This window comes from Prunus mume, linkage group LG2 (assembly GCF_029339155.1).
Source record: "Prunus mume cultivar Tortuosa linkage group LG2, ASM2933915v1, whole genome shotgun sequence".
Lineage (NCBI taxonomy): Eukaryota > Viridiplantae > Streptophyta > Magnoliopsida > Rosales > Rosaceae > Prunus > Prunus mume.
This window is the reverse complement of record NC_142699.1, coordinates 43158275-43179060: the sequence shown is the minus strand read 5'-3', so window position 1 is coordinate 43179060 and position 20786 is coordinate 43158275. Positions and strand designations below refer to the sequence as shown.

At 35.6% G+C, this 20786-nt stretch overlaps 2 protein-coding genes across 2 annotated transcripts; one reads left to right on the top strand and one right to left on the bottom strand.

The window, feature by feature from the left end:
• Nucleotides 1–14: 14 nt before the first annotated feature.
• LOC103322469 (Nucleotide-sugar transporter family protein) lies at nt 15–9602 on the bottom strand. The gene is made up of 16 exons (XM_089045339.1): nt 9273–9602; nt 8540–8747; nt 7839–7955; nt 7131–7187; nt 6763–6840; nt 6126–6170; nt 4620–4669; nt 4285–4417; nt 4092–4169; nt 3373–3442; nt 2275–2382; nt 1940–2073; nt 1697–1776; nt 998–1043; nt 844–905; nt 15–483 (listed from the first exon to the last, which is right to left on the bottom strand). Exons 2-15 carry the CDS (start codon nt 8705–8707, stop codon nt 855–857), a joined length of 1215 nt encoding a protein of 404 aa, XP_088901465.1. The 5' UTR covers nt 8708–8747; nt 9273–9602; the 3' UTR covers nt 15–483; nt 844–854.
• Nucleotides 9603–16265: 6663 nt separating this feature from the next.
• Nucleotides 16266–17299, top strand: LOC148920450 (uncharacterized). The gene is made up of 3 exons (XM_089044631.1): nt 16266–16553; nt 16773–17054; nt 17225–17299. The coding sequence occupies exons 1-3, from the start codon at nt 16266–16268 to the stop codon at nt 17297–17299; spliced, it is 645 nt and encodes a 214-aa protein (XP_088900757.1).
• Nucleotides 17300–20786: the final 3487 nt, after the last annotated feature.

Sequence of the window (20786 nt, the reverse complement as noted above, 5' to 3'; positions counted from 1 at the left end):
CTAGAAAAGAAAAAGAAAAAAATTCAAACACGTTTGATTGCAATGAGAATGAGGTGTTCCTTACCAAAACAAAATCTAAGTCTGTATAAAATAAAATAAAAATACAAAAATTGAGATTTGGGGTGAAATATCTATGTGGTCCAACGTAAAGAATACAAAAGAACGCTAATACAAATCACATTGGTAGATAAAGTGCAGGAAGGAAGGAACTAAATCACTGTGGACATGTTGCTTATCTCTCTCTCCAAATCTTCTGCAGCCAAAAAACTGGGATCACTCAAAGGCATGTATACTCCGAATTCGTTTATATAAATTGCTTTACACAACTTAGGGAAACCCTGTGACACAGGAAAGGGATCCCCGAAAACAGTAGAAAAGTATTTCTTCTCAAATTAATTTATTGAATGTTTGAGGAACCTTGCTTATCTTTTGTATTGTTTAATTCCTGCCAAAAGAATTCCTTCAAAGAAAAAATAAACCAACCTGCAACAACAACAATAAGCAAAAAACAAAGCCTGATTATGTACAGAAAAAAACCCAGTTATGCCAATTTCACGTTGACATTTTATGACCAAAAGGAACGTTCTTTTCCGACCGACCAAAAATAATGTGGATGTCTCATAAGACACAAATTGCACAGTGTAGCCTTTCCAAGATCTATAGGCCTACTAATTGGTTACTGGATGTGACAGCTATTTTAATTGCTGCAAATTGTAAGAAAGACTACTCCAATTTAATTGTTGTTCAACATGGCGTTGGTAATTTTTTCGCTCAACATGGTTAAATAGATTATGCAGTAGATGCATATAGCAAACAATAAATAGTTAAAGAACAACAACATACTCCAATTAACTTTAGGTGGGTAAAAGCGGCTGTCTTTCATCGGGTCCCACTCGGTGACTAGCCTGGAAAAGGTACATTTATAAGAAAAGAGTGAGAAATTAAAATATATATATATATATATTTAAAAGGAAAAAAGTTATTTGCAAATCTAAACCTCTTCATTTGCCCCTGCTGCCATATTGATAAAGGAATCCTTTGACCTAAATCAAGAAAAGCATCTACATTAGTTACCATCATGAAGAAAAAGAAACAAATTATTTTTCCATGAATTTCTCCTTCATAATAACAACTAGCCTCTGACCCAACCACCCCAAACCCCAAAACTCGTACTGGAGGCTCCATGTTTCCTTTTCTTTTTTCTTGATCTATTTATTGTGAGGTATAAGTGGTGATGAAGGGGTCGACATGTTTGGGCTTTAGCCCTCCTTCGCACCCAAAAAAAAAAACGGGGGTAGACATGAAAGAGTGGCACCAAATTTCAAATATCAAATTTCCTTCTAGAGAATCAATTGTTCAAAGCAGGAATCAGAACTCTAGGTGTGCCTCAAATATTACATTATTACTGTAGAAATGACCAAGTATCATAAGTACATACTATAAAAATGGCGAAGTATCAAAAGTAAAAAAGTTCTTCAAAACGTTAATTCCTTGGTGACCTATTCTTGTTAGGCCTAACAATATCAATGGTTTAGTGCTTGACTAGGTGTTTCTGTCAAGCACACAACAGGAACACAGTAACATGTACAAGCAAGTGGGTACGCATCTGAACAAGGAGGTTTAACTCCCAACTAATGCTGCCATGCCACACCACTATCCTATATGACCGAAATGAGCAAAAAGAAAGAGCAGATACCTGTGTTTATCATCGACATCTATCATTTCTAGCTTCCCATTTTGTTCCTCTTCTTTCACTTTCGAAATGGGAGAAAAGAACTAAATAGAAAATGGATACAAACAAAGGTCACCCCACAAAGTAATCAGAAGAACAAGAAGAAAAAGAAAGAAAGCTCTTTTTAATTACACATTTTCTTGTGTTGAAACTCTCTCATTCTCTTTATTAACTAATGAAAAAAAGAGAGTTCATTTATTAGGTTACCTGGTGCATCGAGATGAAGACAATAGAAATTCCTAAAACAAAGTTCATAGTCAATTTATGACCAAACAGCAAAGCAGATGCTATGCCTGTGAAGATAGTGGCCACTGTGGACGAGTACTTCTTTAGAATCGTATCTGAAAATATTGAATAACATCTTCAATGAAGAGTGACGAGAAAAATGAAATTTAACAAAAAAGTGATGGTTAATGAAAGCAGAAGCTGAATAAAAGAATCTTGCTCTCATTCCCGGCAGCAATCCCTTTATTACAGCAAATGTGTCCATACACAAATTGGCATGACACCTACACCTGAAGATGCTATTGCAGAGAACTAACCTGCATATTTGAAGAAAAAAGAGGACAGAATTCCTTGTGCTGCATTGTTAGCTATCAGAAACATTGTAGCTCTTGAATGACCGTGAAGGATATCAAAGCTACTTGGGCCTGGAACATTCATACAACATGAGGTTAGACTCGAAACACCCATTTACAACAATAAATTTCCCAAGTTTCCATCATAAAATACCAGTGCAAAAGCGCAATGAAGAAGTTTATTCGTGAAATGGCCCTCTTACACCATTCAACTATATTAAACAATAATTATATTCCAAAACTATATGGATCGGAAAAATATAACTAACAATATGACTTCCTTGAATAAGTACAAGTGCTACTAGAGTCAATAAATTTGAATCTGACCATTGAATATTGCTTTCAGTTAGTTCTCAGTAGCTGGAGGTAACAGTGATAGCATTTTTTATTCTTTGTGAGGAATGGGAAGTATAGTGAACTGGAGTCTACAAATTATCTTAACGTTCTCTAACTAGGGTTTAAATGCATACTGTCCCCTTGGAAGGAAATTTGGAGAATAAAAACCCCCAAAGTGGTGGCATTTGTTAAGAAGACTTGGTGCATAATTTTATTCAGAGAGTAAGGGCATGTAAATGGATGATATAAGTGTAAGGAAGCATACAAAAGCGAAGTTCATCTTTTTCTAAGAAAAACCCTTTAGATTGGAAAAGGTGAGGAGTTGTCTTCTCTGTTTCGGGTTAATTGTTTCTTCCAGGTGCCAAGATCAGTTACTGCTTTGATCTCAGGATGACACAGCAGATTTTTGAAAGCATCTAATAAAGAGATTTCGTGAATAGACCCTTCAGTTTTTACTTTAGAACTTGTGGTTAAATAGAAAATTAAAACAAACAGCTACCAAAGCCAGTGGACCATCTTAAATAGCTGAAGGATTATGTTTATAGGTGGCATTCTGAGCTATGAAAGTCCCTTTCATTGCTTTTCGATTTTATACTTGCTTTATGCTCTCAAATTGTTGCGTACTACTTCTGTACATGGGACTTTCTTTCAGACTTTTTTATTCATCAAAATAAATAAATAAACTGATTTCTCTGCAAGAACAAATAAACAAAGTGTAGTTCATACCTTTAACAATGGCCATTACCAATATTCCTAGAAAGTTGAATATAGCACCATATCCATATAAAAATAAGTTCTGCACAGCCAAAAGATAACTTCAAATGAAGAAGATAAATTGATGACTTATATTTCTCAGTTTTCAATAGCTGTCCAAACATGAATTTAACAAAGTATAAACAATGAGAAAATTGAGATAAAAGCTGCTAAGATATGTTTATGAAGCTCTAGGTTCACACTGAGGCAATTGATCTTAGATGAGGACATGCATAGAAACCAAAACAAGTGGAAAAGGGTATGTCCTTCCACCTTATCGCCGACATCTCAGCGATACGTTGCCAGCTTGTCAACAAGCTTCAACAACAGTGAAATACCGGAACTTTGAGGCAAAAGGCCTTATTTTCCTTAGAAATTTTGCCAATATTCCAACTTTCTTGGTATAACCTAAGCTACCAAGAGATTATATGGCATGCTCATCATTTGCAAATTCCAGCCCAAGCCCAACCATATCCATAAACCAATCAGTAAATTTAAGAGAAACAGAATAGATAGCTCCACCCAAAATAAAATCATAAAACAGTAATCAAGATCCAAATTGGTACTAGATCACTGACTGCAAGTACATAAGCAAATGGCCATTTGCTACCTTTAGAAAACCAATTCCTCAACATTCTATAATAATAACACCAGTTACTTTCATGAGAAAATTATAAAATCCTATATCTCACCTGGAGGTATATACTAGTGTCATATTGGCTCTTCAGAGCATACTCATTGTAAACAGAGGCCAAGGATGGAACTGTTACCTATAAAATGAATCTAAGATAAGTCAACATGATGATATAGTTATTAACCTAAAGGCGCATGTTAAACAGCATGACATTCACTAGTAAAAACAACAAAATATCATAAATCACTTACAAAGATCAATGTGTATACATATGCGCCTGTTGAAACTGGAAGACCTAAAGCAGTGGAACCCTCTGGTAAAGATCGCAACTGATTTACGCTAATCCCGATGAGCAACAAAGCAAGGGCTTCCCACTGTATCAAAGTAATATCAGTTTGATACCATATAACAAAGCATAGCATCAAAAGGATTATGTTCAAATAAGTTCATCCAAAGTTCTACAAGTGACTACTCCCCCCTCCCCCACCTAGTAGGAACCAGAAAAGAACATACACGTACAAGTAGTAAAAGTTCCTTCTTTTTCTGGCTCAAAAGACTAAGAAACTAGGATACTAACCTGAATTATTGAAAATCGCGTTTCATTATCATTTTCAATAAAACAGCAATCACCAACACCTGCATGTCCATCAAACTCCAGAAATTTAACAACTGATTAATTTAAGACAAGAATATATCAAATTTGTTAAAACGAACAGCAGAATTTCTACAGGTGAAACTAAGTGAAACAAAAACTATCTTAGCATATCTTTTCAAGCCCAATAAATATGCATGGCAAGCAACTCCTGTGGAACCAACACCAGTGTGCAGGGTATTTTTTTCATTGAGGTCACCATGTCAGACATCTCATGCCACTAACACTGGGTTGGTTGTCCATGAAACATTTTTTAATTGCTCTAGTAAAATTGAAGAGAGAAGGCATGAAAACAATAGTTTCAAGAGGCTGGAATAATGCATCTTTTATGAGACTGATTGTAGGAAGTAAATGCATAATGCAGAAGCTTCCCCCCAAGAGGACCTGTTTCAGAAAGAGTCCTACCACTGAGCACTGGGAAAAATATCTTCCTCGCCAGATGTATTCAACCAGCTCAAAATGAAGAGGGAACCATAGGCGTGGAAGGACCAAAGAAGGGTTACTCAAACAGGTTTGTTACGAAAGCGATACACTCACATACCCTAAATATTTTACATGAAAGACCAACACATTGCCACAGAAAATAAGCTATTGTACTAAAATCATAAATCTCATTTCAGCTAGCCACAACTTTGCAATATATGTATTTGTTTTTTGTAGTACATATATTTTTTGCATATATCACAAATTCTCGCAGTTAACCATATCATATATATATATATATATACAGGGAGAGGGAGAGACAGAGAACCTATTAAGAGGGATCCCTATAGATAAATTCCAAAACGGCTTGTGTATATAAACATATAAGAAACCACTGAACATGAAAGGTAGAAGTCTTCGGAATTGCAGGGTATTGGCAGTTTTTTGGGTTGAGCAGAATAGAAAGATTTTTTTGGATTACTCAGGAGTAGGTATGGATATGCGACCTTGGGATCAAGTAAGTTTCTGGTCTGCCCTTTGGACTTCGTATGGTTCAGGGACTCTTCCTTGCTATGGCTCTTATAAGTTAAGTATGAAGTGAGAAATTAAGTCCTACCAAGTTGTTAATATCTCTTGGTTTCTCTTTGTTTCAAAATAAGGTTTGAAAACAATGTGCGCATTCCATCTTCATGCATTGAAGATATATGTACATAAGTAATAAATTGAAGCCTATTTGTTGATTTGAAGTATGCTCTAATTTATTGAGTAGTAAGTCCAGATAATATTGATGCGCCTAACACATAGAGGAATTGGTGACAGTCTTCAACTGTATCACAATCCCTTAGGGTATCCAGGCTATTAGGTTATGTTTATGTTTATTTAAAATAAGTGAGAATATTGTTGTTAAGAGGTTTAAGATAGTAGGCATTCCCGGGCAAAAGCAAGGCTAAGCAAGTCATGAAATGATCGTTAACATCACTAAGATACCGATAATAAATATTATGAAACTAATAGTACCTTCAAATTGCTGAGCATCTTCACGGTTGCAGGATTGAAATATAGCTGCAAAATAAATAAGGTTATGTTATGAACAGTAATCAATTGATAAAGCTCTCCAAAATCGATGAATAGGAAACGTCCGATGAATATCAGGATAAACTTTGGATGACCTAGTAGCATTACATGTAAAAATTCCCATAAAGCCTAAGCAATAGCAAATTCTGGTAGCTCATACTATTCAAAAGAATTACAAGGTATAAATAATCTGGTAGCTGGCACTCCCTCCTAGGCAACTAAGCAGTTGCAGTATGAATATATCATGTCGCACACAAAGTGTGGTGTAGTGCATGGACGCATATCTCTATCCAAGAATTTTGTTTTGTGCGTCCCTTTTTAGAATATTACTTAGACCTTAACACCGCAAAAGCCCCTTTTTATAAGTAGACCTGTGAGATTCAATACATCCTTTCAGAAGGGCTCAAAAACTACATGAGGGAGAATCCTTAGAGCTAAAAACCTTGGTCATATCACAACTTCTCTATAGGAATAGCATGAGTCCCATCAATCATACTATAATTTGAAAAGTTCAAATTTAATCATATATGCCAACCGAACACAGAGATGAATGCTAAGAGGATCTACAAAATTACTTTACCTGCATGGTGAACTTTAAATAGTTATTAATAGCATAAAGAAATGCTGGAACAGCAAGAAGCACATTGTTCCTAGCCGCCTGCGAAAAGAGAAGAATAATCTTATTGGATCACAAACGACCGTGTTTCCCTTCTAAATATATAAACTCTAAAGTGTCAGCAAGCTTATGAGCAAAACAAGATACTGAAAAGGAAATGAAAAGGAAAAAAAAGACTAAAGGATCACATAATGCTTCCTAATAAGCAACCACGCAGAACAAACTAAAGGAGGGACCAACTTCCATTTGTTACAATATCATGAACAGACATAAACGTTATGAAAACAAGAGCTTAGAAAAAGCAACAACTGTAATGTCAGTGGAAAGGCAACCTGCACGAATGTTGAAATTGAGAGAAGAGGCTTCTCCCCAACTTTCTGATTCCTAGCCTGCAGAATTAAAGAAAACGTCAATAAGAACAAAAACAAATTAAGCCCATTACAAATAAAAGAATCATAAGTACTTCACAAAATACCCATAGTATAATCTAGAAAGCGAGCATTATTACCAACTATCATTCATCTCTTTCCCTCCACACCAGATGTCTCTTTTCATATACAATTCTACCCTTAAATTTTAAACTTACCAAAAAAAAAAAAAAACGTGTATGCAAGTTTGTCATTTTGGCATAATTAATTTCACTATCTTCAATACGAGGGAGCTCCTAAGTTCTCAACCATGCATAAAAAGGGCGCTAAACCAAGTAACTGCACCTCACATGGCATTAAGGTATTTTCTAGCCTCATCTCAGAACCTAAGCACACCATACAGGAGTTGATGCCTTTGACAGCACAGTTTAAAATTTTGAGTAAACTTCATATTGGACCTTAATCCAGTTTGAACCAAAACCCAGAGAAGATGCTGGAACTTAACAGCACTGGGGAATAACTGTAACTTAATCTGAAATCTTCTTTCTCTTGGAGAATTAGATTTTACTAATAAAACACCTCATATTTGTTTTTAATAAAAGTGGAAATCAAAAGGCATAAATATTTTCATGCATATTTGAGTAAGGGAGAGGAAAAAGATGTTGACAATACCTGCAACAGTAGCATGACAACAGCAAATAGAACCTTTGCAGCCTCTGTCAAAAAGTTTACACTAATTGGGCTAAATTCGAATTTTCCATCGACCTTGGACATATAAACCAGAATAGGCTGGTAGAGAAAGTAAAAAAATAGCCATGTCAGGTGAAAAAAAAATTGGGATGAAGAACTGCACAAAAAATTTATAGCATCGACTTGCAGCTTACTTCATAAATCCTTATCAAGATCGCACAAAGTAAAAAGAAATATTCAAAAGGACTTTTTGAAACAGTTGTTAGTGCTATTGCTTCTACAATATGATCAATCAACTTGATTCCAATCTTTATATGCTTTCTAACATGTTTGATATTTAAACTATCTTCATAGCCCACAACAAAGAAATGAAATTGATAAGTTAAATCAGATCAAATTCAACAAAAGTTACAGGAGTTTCTAAGGGCAGGAATGGTAAAGATAATGGAAGTAACAACAGTAATAACAACAATAATGACATTGGTAGCGACCTTGGTAGTTGAGAAAACATGCTCAACCTTGTTAAATCATGCAGAAAATATTGGAAAACTGAATTATCAAATACATGTTTAAAAATTCCCGATTTCAAATATAATAAACTTCACTACTGGAATTTGAATACTTTGTTTTGTAATAAAAAATTTGATGAAAGATAAGGAAAAAGTCCATATATGAAAGCAAACCTGTAAACCGACTAGCATACAATCACCAACGACCAAGAGGACATTGAGAACACGTTGCTTGGACGATAACCTGCTCTTGTGGCGGTCATATGCCCTCGAGAAAGCTTTAGTATTCGGGGAAACCAACTTTGAATGGCATACACTGCATTCTATCATCCCGTTCTTCATCAATTTGTCCCGCCGTCACACTCGACAGAACAATCAAAATCTACAGAAATAAAATAATAAAATAATCCACAATTTATAACTACATCCAATAATTACATGCCCTCTTAAAAACTAATTAACATTCTTGGTGACTTATTAGTATGCCTAATCTAAACACAATCATTGAGAACGAATTATACGTGACAAGATTAAACTCTCAAAATAGATTCGCCTTCGAATCCCCAAGAAGACCATATTATTAAACCATCTTTATATATTCCCAATTTCTTTTCTTTTTCCTATGCCACTTTCTTAGCAACCAAATAGAAGGGAAATGGGAGCTCAATTCGATCAAATACCTCAGCAAACTCATCTACCAGTCGAAAATCAGTATAACTGAAGCAGATCTTGCCTTTAGAACAACCAAAATCATATAAAAACTTCAAAAACCAGCTAAGATCCTCGTAAAAACCCTAAAAGGAATCAAATTCAACTAAAGATAATACAAACGCAGACAGGGCTCAGATCTTGTCAATTCAAAATTTGAGCTGAAAAATATATATACAAAAAATGAGGTTTAACTAACCGAATTATAGATACGACGGGACCTAAATTGCCTCCGAACAAAGCATTGATCTGAGGCTTCAATTGGCTTCGCCTGCCAGATCCACACTCACCGGAGCTCAATCAATTCCACCTCTCTCTCTCTCTCTCTCTCCAAAACTGATTGATTGAAGCACAAACACGGAAACAGAGAAGGAAAACTTGGGAATTTAAGAAGCCGAGAATGCGAGGATTCGAATTCTAAATCCTCGTTTTTCTGCTTTGATGAGAATTCGAGTTCCCAAAGATGCGAGGAATATGCAGAGAGATAAATTTTGTGGGCATGTTTAACGAAAGAGCTTCTTTAACTCTCTCTCGTCTGGAAATATTTTTGTTTAATTATTATTATTATTATTTTTTTTTTTTTTTTTTTTTGCTTTGAGTTTACACAACACGGTCTTTGTGCGCTGGCCTGTCACCGATTGGAGCATGCAAACAGTGACAGACCAATGAGGTTTCAGATTTGGGTGGAAAAATGGAAAGTCAACGTCGGTGACGAACTGGGATTGTTAGGTTGTTCACTGCTCTTTTTTTTTTTTTTTTTTTTTTTGTGTGTGTTTATTTTTTTGGTGTGTTTTTCGGGTTAGATGTTTCTTTCGCTTGAATTTGTTGTACTTTTAAAGTAAGCTTTGTTTGGCATCATCATGTGAAAAAGAAAAATAAAAATTGGAACTTTTGAGTTTTGATTTGAATCTTGATTGAAGTCAAAGCAGCAAGTGCTACGTGTACTAACGAGTGAAAAGTTGAAAGGTATGTGAACTTGACGCTTGGTAAGTAAAGCCAATTCAATTTCTACCACTTTAGGGTATGATTTATATGAAGCATCAATCCATATCACATACTATCCAAACGAGAAGGGTTTAGCAATTCTTTAAGAATGCCAGTTTCATTCTTGCAATGCACTTGATATTCGAGCTTTAATCCCAAATTTAGGTCTTTGATTGAACTTCAGAGTTCAAATTTCGAATTTAAATTACCCGGAACTTAGAAGTTATGGCTACTCACTCATTTTTAGTGTAGTCGTGTTATAGTTATTTTTTTATGTTCAAATGCATTTTGTCGATATAGTTTATATTTAACTTTATTGTCATACACCAATGAGCTCTTGGTTTAAATCATTTTATCCAAATGGACCCTAGATTCACTTTGGATAAAGAGTTTTTAAAAAGTTTGTTTTTGTTCTCTAAAAAAAAACAAAGAGAAAGTAAAGTTTGTTTGTGTTTTAACAACCACCTTAAATTGGTTAGAAAAACTAACTACCAAATAGAACATAATTGAATGATTAGATACATTGTAATATTGAATCTATTTCGAGGAATGATTTCAAATTTAGGAATATAGTTAAAATTATACAATTGAATTTTTTTTACTGATTATTAACAATACCAAATACTTCCGTGTATTGAGAAAGGAACATACACATAGGTTTCAAATTGTATTGGAGAAGTTGAGAATGAAGTGTGTTTCTATGTTTAAATAGTGCACATGTCTAGGAGTTTATTTATAAATTTGTATTCAAATTATTCATTGTATCTAGTCATTATAAATATACAAAATCTTACCTGTATCTAAAATGGGTTCGGATCCTCTGCTTGGATTATCTCTACCATAATTACTCCTACTTTTCAATTATGGTTCTTTTTTTCTTTTTTAATTATGAGAAAATTGGATTTTGTTCCAAAGATGATGTGTCAACTTAAAGACCCTTGAATTAAATTTTAATGAGATGACATATGAAGTCAAGCAAATCATGACAGAGAAAATCCAAACAGAGAATCCAGATTCATTTCGGATAATGTGTATCTAGTTAACTAATTTATCGTAATTCCTATAAAAGAAAAACTAATATACTTTTTTTAGTCAAAATTCAAATCATTACATTCCAATCAGTCGATTTTGTTTGACATCACTTGGCACACTAAATAATTTGAATTTTATGATTTTGTCCTATTCTTCCCTTGCAAATACAAATTTTTATGTACTTCTAACCTATTTTTAAGCAATGTAATAATAAACATTAACCGAAATAAAATAGTATTTAATTTTCTAATTTTAATTTCCATTTTTTTATATCTTAAAATCAGTATTTAAAAATTCATGTTTAAAATAAATAAAAAATCATGATTTTTGAGTAGGTTAAATTTTTGAAACCAAATGATGCTTGACAAAAATCCTCAAGAAAATGATGAACCCAGGCAATAAGATTCAATTTTGGTACCAAATGACAATGCTAAATTTAAAACTTGAAAAAGAATAGATCTCCAAACCAAATGACAAAGTTAAAATGACCATAAACTTCATAAAGAACAAAGCTCCGATAACAAATGTTGCAACTAGTAACTTTTTGGGATAACGTCAAAAGAGGGTCATTCTTAATATAGGCCCTGGAGTTTTAATTTCATCAATTTGCATTTGTTGGTTTTCAAATTTGACCAATTTAAGCCTTCCTTTAGTTAGACGTTAATTGATGATATGTCCATTGTGGGACCCATCAATTTCTTAAAAATAAAAATAAAAAATCAATTATATAATAAAATAAAATAACATTGAAAAAAAAAACTTATAAAAAACCTTCCTCTCTCTCTCTCTCTCTCTCTCTCTCTCCGCCCCCTTCTCCTCCCGGCTCTCCCAACTCATCTCCCCTCACACCTCCTACATGTCCAGCCACCATCCGTACCTCCTCTCTGACTGGAGGCCGAAGAAAATGGCAAGGGCGACAAGGCTGCCGAGAAGGCCCCGCTGGTGTAAATGAGTGAGGCTAGGAAGGGAGAAAGCAACCATTATCATTAAGTGCACCGTAGTGAGAGCAAAGAAAGTAGCCATGAGGCCTCAGATCAGTTGAATCAGAGAGTTGTTAATTAATTAATTAGTTTTGTTGATTTAATTAAGTACTTTTGTGGGGCGCTTAGTTAACGTTTGTGGCTTTTCGATCATTTGGTGTGGGTTTTTTTTATTCTTCAAGGGAGCTATATATTGATTTGAGATGAAATGGAAGAATTCCTTGTTCTCCTTATAGCTTTGCTTTTTTTATTTTTATTCTCAGTTGCTATGCACTTTAAATTCATTATTTTTATGGCTTTTGAAGCACCCACAAATTTCTAAAACAATGCAAGACCACAAATTAAAATTGGGAACAACATTGCCCTTTTTGATTTTGTTTTGGCTTATTATCACAAAATGTCATGAGGTTTGCGAAACTTTAGATTGTGTACTTTATGTTTTGTTTGTTTTTTTTTTGGTTGTTGTTGTCATTTATGGTCCTTAAGGTCAATAAGTGTCCTTACAAATGGTCTTTGCTGTCATATTCTGTCAAAAAGCTTGTTAAGTTGATGATGTGGCACATATGTGGATCTCACATATCCAATAATATGACGTCACGTAGATTAAATAAAGTAAACATTTGAAACTTATAAAAAAATTAAAAAAACTTAAAAGAAAAGAAAACATATTAAAACAAAAACAAAAACAAAAATCACCATCATCTTCTCCATTGCACTAAACTCCAACCCCCACCATTCTCCCTTCCCCCTTTTTCTCCTCCCTCCCACCCACATCTCCTCTTTCTCTCCCTCTCACACCTCCAACAGCCGCACCTATTCTCACCCACCCTCCGCACCACTGCCTTGCCTTCCTCCTTTTCACTCCCTTTTTGTCTCTCTTCCATGCTCTCTTTATTTGACAGCAACCAACCTAAACTCCAACCCCCCTCCCCTCCAAGCAACCACTAAGCCCACCCAACCCACTCATTTGGCCTTCACTAACCATCATCCAATTTTGGTCTTTGGTGGTGGAGATTAGACAGGTAGTGGGTGAGGTTCTTAGCATATCAGGGTTTGGGTTGGCTGTTGATTTGGGATAGCAGGTTGGGACATGGAAGAGGCTGGATATGAGGGCTTTTTTTTTTGGACAAAGGATGTGGGGATTTGGTGCAATGGAGGAGGTGGTGATTTTTTTTTTTTTGGTTTATAATTTTTTAAAGTTTTTTTTAATGGTTTATAATTTGAAATTATTTTTTAAAATGTATTTTTTATTAAATCCACATGACGTCATATTATTAGATATGTGGGACCCACATATGTGCCACATCATCAACTTAACAGACTTTTTGAAGAATCTGACGGCAAGGACGCAATCTGATAGTTTTGCAAACCTCAGGGACGTTTTGTGATAATAAGCCTTTTATTTTTGGTGTTGGTTAATTGTTTTTAGGCTGGTTTTTGACAAACCCAAAAACCAATTTAGAGAATTAAAGGACGAAAAGTAACATAAAAAATATGAAGATGCATGTGTGTAGAATTTGGTATTAGGTGCATATGAGTAGTAGATGGCGGAGCTGCACTTTGGAGAGGAGGTGTGGGTGGTTGGATTCGTTGGAGGGGGATGGGGTGGGAGAGTTGGGATGAGAAGTGGACAGAGAAAGGGAGAGAGGAAGGTTTTTATTATTTATAAGTTTTTTAAAAATTTTATTTTATAATATTATATAATTGACTTATTAATTTTTTTTAAGGAATTGGTGGGTCCCACAGTGAACAGGTCATCAATTAACATTTGCCCAAATAGTCAACTTAACTAAAGGATTAAATTAGTTAGATTTGAAAACCATCGGGTGTAAATTGATGAAATTAAAACTTGAGAGCCCATATTGAAAATGACCCCAAATCTTCAGAGTGTTTTTTGATGTTAGCCCTAACTTTTTTTTCGGTCAATAAATGGTAGCAATTAGTAACTAGCAAGCTAAAAAGGTAGACAAATAAGGTTTAGGTAAAAGGTCACTTTTAGTTCCTATGGTTTATCACTTTCATCACTAAGATCCGTGTGGTTTCAATTTGATCAATTTTGTCCTGTGGTTTCAATTTGAAGTAATTTAAGGACAATCTTCAATTTCAGTCAATTTTTTTTAACTATTGGTACTTGTGAAGGGACAATCTGGTCCATAAATTAGTAAATCTTTTAAATGCTTATCTGGAAAACATGGACCCCTTTTTTTGTTGATGTGGAATCCTTGTGTACTAAAAATGTAATTACAATAAATTACCTTCGAAAATAATTTTAAAAACTAAAGTTAAATTTATAACGTTAACAGAACCCCTTTGTCGTTAGCCGCCTTCACCAACCCCCGACCACCCCCACCAGCCTACCTTAGCCACCCCAACATACTCCCCAAAACCCAGCACTCTTCTTTCTCCGCCTGCAAACCACCCCAATCCCAGAAACTGCCCAGCCCGCCTAATCCATAACCAATTTTAGTGAGAGGGGGAGAGAAATAATTTGGGTTATGAGAATTCAATTTACTATACCCACACATATTGAATCCAAAATTCGACTTAGGAAACTGTAGTTGTTGTTTCACGGGAAAATCGCACAACAAACAAAACCCTAATTTTTGGGGAAAACCGCAATGGATGCCAAGGACATCTCGGGGTGTTGAGCTAGAAAGATGGAGGAAGAGAACGGGGAGAGAGAGAGAGAGAGAGAGAGAGAGAGAGGAGGTGGTGTAGGCGGTGCGTGAGATTGAGGTGGGTAAGGAAATTAATTTTACTTTTTTAATTTTGATGTTATTTTATCATTTTATATATTTGATTTTAAAGGAAATAATTTTTTTATAATTTATTGACCAAATTGCCCTTCCATATGTAACAAAAGTTCAAAAAAGGGCTAATAACAAAACACCTCTTCGATGTTTGGGGTCATTCTCAATATAGGCCACCGAATTTCAATTTCATCAATTTACACCCTGTGATTTTCAAATTTAACAAATTTAAGCCTTATGTTAGGTTGATCGTTTGGTCAGCCGTTAATTGATGATGTGGAAATTATGGGACTCACCAATTCCTTAAAAAATAATCACTTATATAAAATGATAAAATAATATTTAAAAAAAGTTTAAACAAAACCCAAAACCTAGGCCCACCCCGATGTTCAGATGGTGCCTCTTGCGTCATAAGAGCATCTCCAACCGAAATGACAATTCCAACGTGGCAAGTTTTAACCCAAGAAAAAGACATTTTAAGCCTTCCAACCGTGATGCCAAATCCTAGTTGGATTGACACCCTTCACTTTTGCTGTCAAAATTGACGCCAAGATGTTGAGATGTCTTTTTATTTTTTTTAATTATTTTAATGCTGAGCTCACTTTCTTCTCTCCTCTTCCATGTATAGTTCTTAACTCTATTTAATATTTTACTCTTAAATATCGAGCCCACCTGCCTTTTAAAAATAATAAAATAAAATGTATATTTGACATCTTGGTTGGATAAAGAGTTTTACAATATGTCGAGCAGCTCCACTCTGCACAAGACCCGGGCAAAAGGCCCCGAGGCAGCCCAAATGATGTCCAGCAGAGAAGCGGCTCGGGCAAGAGCGGGTCCCACCAGCCGGGTAGGCCCAAGGGCAACTTCAGCCCGAGGTCCAAAACGAGTTTTGTGACGTCACGATGTCAAGAAGGTAAGTCAAATTTTTTTACCGTTGGCGCATGTAATTCACGCGCCAACGGTAAAAAATTTGACTTATGCACACCGACGCCAGCGATGACGTCACACCTAACAGAATCCAAAGGGCATTTGCCACGTGGCGCGACAGGACTCTCCGATCGTTATTTTTCCAGAATCCGACGGTCCTCATTTTTTGGCTTAAAAATTGCAAAAAATTCGAAAAATTCTGAAAAATTCTGAATTTTTTTTAAAAAATACCAAAAAATTTTGTATTTTTTCCCTATAAATACCTAACCATCTTATTTACTTTACACACCAAATCTTCATACAATTTCTTCTCCAATCCAATATTTTTTACTCTCCACTAACATTATTCACTTTCCACACCAATTCTCAATTCAAACTCTTCTCCTTTCAATATTTTTTACTCTCCACTCACATTTTTCACTTTCCACACCAATTCTCCATACAAACTCTTCTCCTTCCAATATTGTTTACTCTCCACTCACATTTTTCTACTACTTTCCATTTGTATAAAAAAAACAAATGGCATCTTCTGTCGAAGTTGGAGGCTCGTGGTCAACTCATGAAGATGTTGTGTTGTGTCATTCTTGGGTGAACGTTAGTCATGACCCTATCACGGGCAATGAGATGAAGTTCCATCATATGTGGAGCAAAATTCATGGAGAATTTTGTCAAAGATCAGGTTCCATTCGGACCAAAATGACCTTATCTAGTAGATGGAAACTTCTGAATAAGGAGTTAGGGAAATGGAGAAATGCTTTGACAAAAGCAAGGGATAATATTCGAAGCGGTCAAAATCTATCCGATGAGGTAAATTATTTATAATTGCCATTTTAATCAATTTAATGTAACTTTTTTTTTATAATTGCATATTCTATTTCTTTTTCTTGCATAATCTTTTTTTTTCTTTTTGCATTTCCAATTTGTCTATATTTTCTTGCATAATCAATTTTATTGCATTTCAAAATAGTTTATATTTTCTTGCATAATATATTTTTTTCTTGCACTTCAATTATTTATTTTTAATAGATCATACAAGCACAAATGTGGTTCGGTGCCACGGGGCAAGGCAAAAAAAATTTCGTGCATTTCCAATGTTGGGAAGTTGTGAAGGATTGTTCGAGATTCAGAATTATTCCCATTGGTCCGCCGGTTGTGATGAATGAGATGCCGCTCCACGATTCGCCATCAACCGATTCGCCATTGGACTCTCCAATGGAAACGGAGTCACCATTTGTGCCACGTCCCCCGAGACCTTTTGGGAGAAAGGCGGCAAAGGCCAAGAGAGGGGGCACTTCGACCACTGAATGTGTACAATTATTGGAGCAAATAGCTAAGAACACCTCACTAAGAATGGAGAGAGACTTGAAAAGAGATGAAATGGACGTGGCACGAGAGGAAGCATTTGTTATTCAACAACATAAGGCACAAGAAAAAGACATGGATGATAGAGAGATGAAAATCATGGCCATGGATACGAGTCATATGTCTCCCGAAACAAAGGCCTATTGGAAGCTAAGACGAAGGGATGTGATGAGAAGAAAATTTTTCCATGACGACGGACCTAGCAATATGGATTGGTTAAATGATGAAAACCATTAGGTTGTATTGAAACACCTTGGCCATATGTTGTATTGTTGTATTATCCTTTAATTTGTTGTATTGTTTCCTTTTTATTCAATCAAAAAAGCATTAAATAAAATGAATATTTATTAAAAATATTTGAGCATCAAAACAAATATTAATTAAAAACAAACCTTAATTTATTGCAAACAACACACAAAACAAACCATACATAAAAGCATAATAATAATAAAAAGCATCATTCCAAAAAACACCACACACAAAATAAAGCATAATTAAAAACAAAGCATAATTACAAACAAAGCACTAATCTTGACTTCATCCATTGTGATTGCCTTTCATCTCCCACAAGTGCTCGACCAAGTCACCTTGACGTAACTTGTGAACATATGAAGATTGCATTTCTTGATACCGATCAATCATGGGGTTGTTGAATTGACCATCCCGAAGTAACGGTTCTGGCTCCATTGGTAGTCCATTTGGTCCAATCGGGCTTTCATATATTCTTGTCAACGCTGTGTTCATTGGATCGGGTTCAAACACCTCTGGAGCATCATAGTCATGCTCATCCTCCACAATCATGTTGTAGATGATGATGCAAGTCATCATAATACTCCGCAGCACCTCCTCATCTAGCATCCGAGTAGCACCCTTAATAATTGCCCAACGAGCTTGCAAGATACCGAAACACCTCTCCACGTCTTTCCTGTAACCTTCTTGAAAGGAAGCAAAGCTTCTTTCCTTCTCGGATTGGGGATTCGGAATTGTTTTCACGAATTTCGTCCACCTAGGATAAATTCCGTCGGCAAGGTAGTACGCACTAGAGTAAACGGAATTGTTGATTTGGTACGTGACCTAGGGGGAATGACCTCGCAATACCTCGTCGAACACCGGGGATTGACCAAGGACATTGAGGTCATTCTAAGATCCGGCAACCCCGAAGAAGGCATGCCAAATCCAACAGTCGAATGAAGCTATGACATCCAAAATTATACTTTTTTGGCCCTTCCGATTCCCGTACTCTCCTTGCCAAGCAGTAGGACAATTCTTCCACTTCTAGTGCATGCAATCGATGCTTCCAATCATTCCTGGGAAACCTCGAGCCTCGCCTTTTTGTAGAAGCCGTTGCAGGTCCCTTGGCGTGGGTTTGCGAAGGTACTCCCTCGTGTACAAATTTTTCACTGCATCACAGAATCTCACCAAGCACTCTAGGATAGTAGATTTTCCCATTCTTGCAATCTCATCCACCTGCTCTGCAGATGCCTCATAAACAAGTATCCACAAAGCAGCTGTAAGTTTTAACAACATCATGCTTTTGAATGAAGTATGTGTCGTAATGACAAATATCATGCATAATTTTTTGGAACAAATGTGGTTGCATTCTATATCTCTCTCGAAACTTAGAAGCATGATATAACGAATTTGGGATAAAATAATGCTCCATGAGATTCTTACCCCGAGACTCTCTACGTCTGTCCACATTCGGGGCACGACGACGACGGTGTTGCCTTGATTGATCCATCATACACACCGCTGCTGCAAGCATTTGTTCCTCTTCTTCATCGGCATCCCGATCTTCTTGAGCACGTCTACGTTGGATTTCCTCCCTTTGTTTTTGTTGCCTCTCCAACACCCTCGACAAGTTTGACATTGAGAGTAGAATGTGTTTTGTAAAATATGAGAAATGAAGGAATAAATAAGAGATGGTGTGAGAGGTATGAGTTGATGGTGTAGTTTTATAGAAGGATTTAGAAGATAAAGATGGTACGTGACACAATTTTAGAGGATGAAAATCTTATCTGAAATATGAGATTATAATTTTTTAAAAATATCTGAAAATCTTATCTGACATGGGACACGTGGCACAATTTTAGAAGGTGAAAAATCTTATCTAACATTGGACACGTGGTACAATTTTAGAGGGTGAAAATTTTATCTGAAATCTGAGATTATAATTTTTTTTTAAATATCTGAAAATCGTATCTGACATGGGACACGTGACACAATTTTATAAGGTGAAAATCTTATCCAAAAATTTAATTACAAAAGATTATCAAAATTAATGGTTTAAAGTATAAAAAAATAGGAAATAAAGTACAATGAATAGTAATTATCTTAGACTTGTCCTAGACTTTGCCCTCATAGGTGGAACCACAAATGCAAAGACTGATACTATTCATGTGAATAGTGGCAGCCCTTGCCTTAGACTTAGCCCTTATGGGTGGAGATGCTCTCAAATTGCCACATCAGCCATCAAATTTAAATTTGATGTTTGGCATTTGACATCTCTCTTGGAGATGCTCTAAGACACGACATCATCATCAATGTGGTGGCTGACCGTGATGAAGAAGTATCATCCAAGCCCCTCTTGCTGGCCTCATTCCTAAAGCGGAAGCAGAAGCGTAGAGATCTTGATGATGATATGCGGGTGGTGGTGGAAAAAGCATGGTGGCTGAGTTTGGAGTTGGAGGGGCTGCTCTTACTGCTGCCATCGCCGAACCCTTTGTACAGCTAAGCTGCCACGTCCTCATTTTTATTTTCCATCTCGCCCCCGCCTTTGCCTAAGGAGAAGAAACCAGTCAATGTTGCCCCAATTGTGATCGAAAATCCATATCAAAAATCAAATTCCACTCTCAATTCTGAACCCAATTTCATGCCCAATTCCATGATGGGTAGTTATTGTTCTCCTCAAAGTTTTTATTTTTAATGTAATTTGTGAAGTTCGTGGTCGAGTGTTTAAGAGTATATGTGAGTTTTGGGTGTGCTTGGTGTTTGTTGTTGGGATTGGAGAAAATGGGTGTAAATTTACACAGGGAGAGAGACCAATATGAGGGCTTTAAAGTGCAGTATCTGTGTGGTTATGGTGTGGCTGTGCGAAGGGGATAGGGAACGTCAGGGTGGGGCTGGGGTTTGGGTTTTGTTTAAACTTTTTATTTTTGTTTTTATGTTATTTTATCATTTTATATAATTGATTTAATTTTTTTAAAGGAATTGGTGGGCCTCACAGTTGTTACGTCATCAGTTAATAGTTGGTTGAATGGTCAATTTAACGGAATGTTTAAATTAGTCAGATTTGAAAATAATGGGGTGTAAATCGATGAAATTAAAATTCGATGGCCCATATTAAGAATGACCCCAAACATTGAATGAGTGTTTTGTTGTTAGCCGTTAATTTTTTTTAATAGAAATTGAGAATTGTTCTTGAATTGTTCAAATTGAAACTAAAGGGAAAAAAATGATCAAATTGAAACCACAGGAACCATAATGGTAAAAGTGATAAACCACATAGACCAAAAGTGACTTCTTATTATGTAAAATTTAGTATTTTTTTTATTTTCAAAATCACTTGCATAATTGGATATTGGGTAAAAATAAAAAACAAATAAATAAAAAAGAATAACTTGCATGGCCCATACAAGAATCACTTGCATAAATTGAGTATTGGGTAATAAAAAAAGA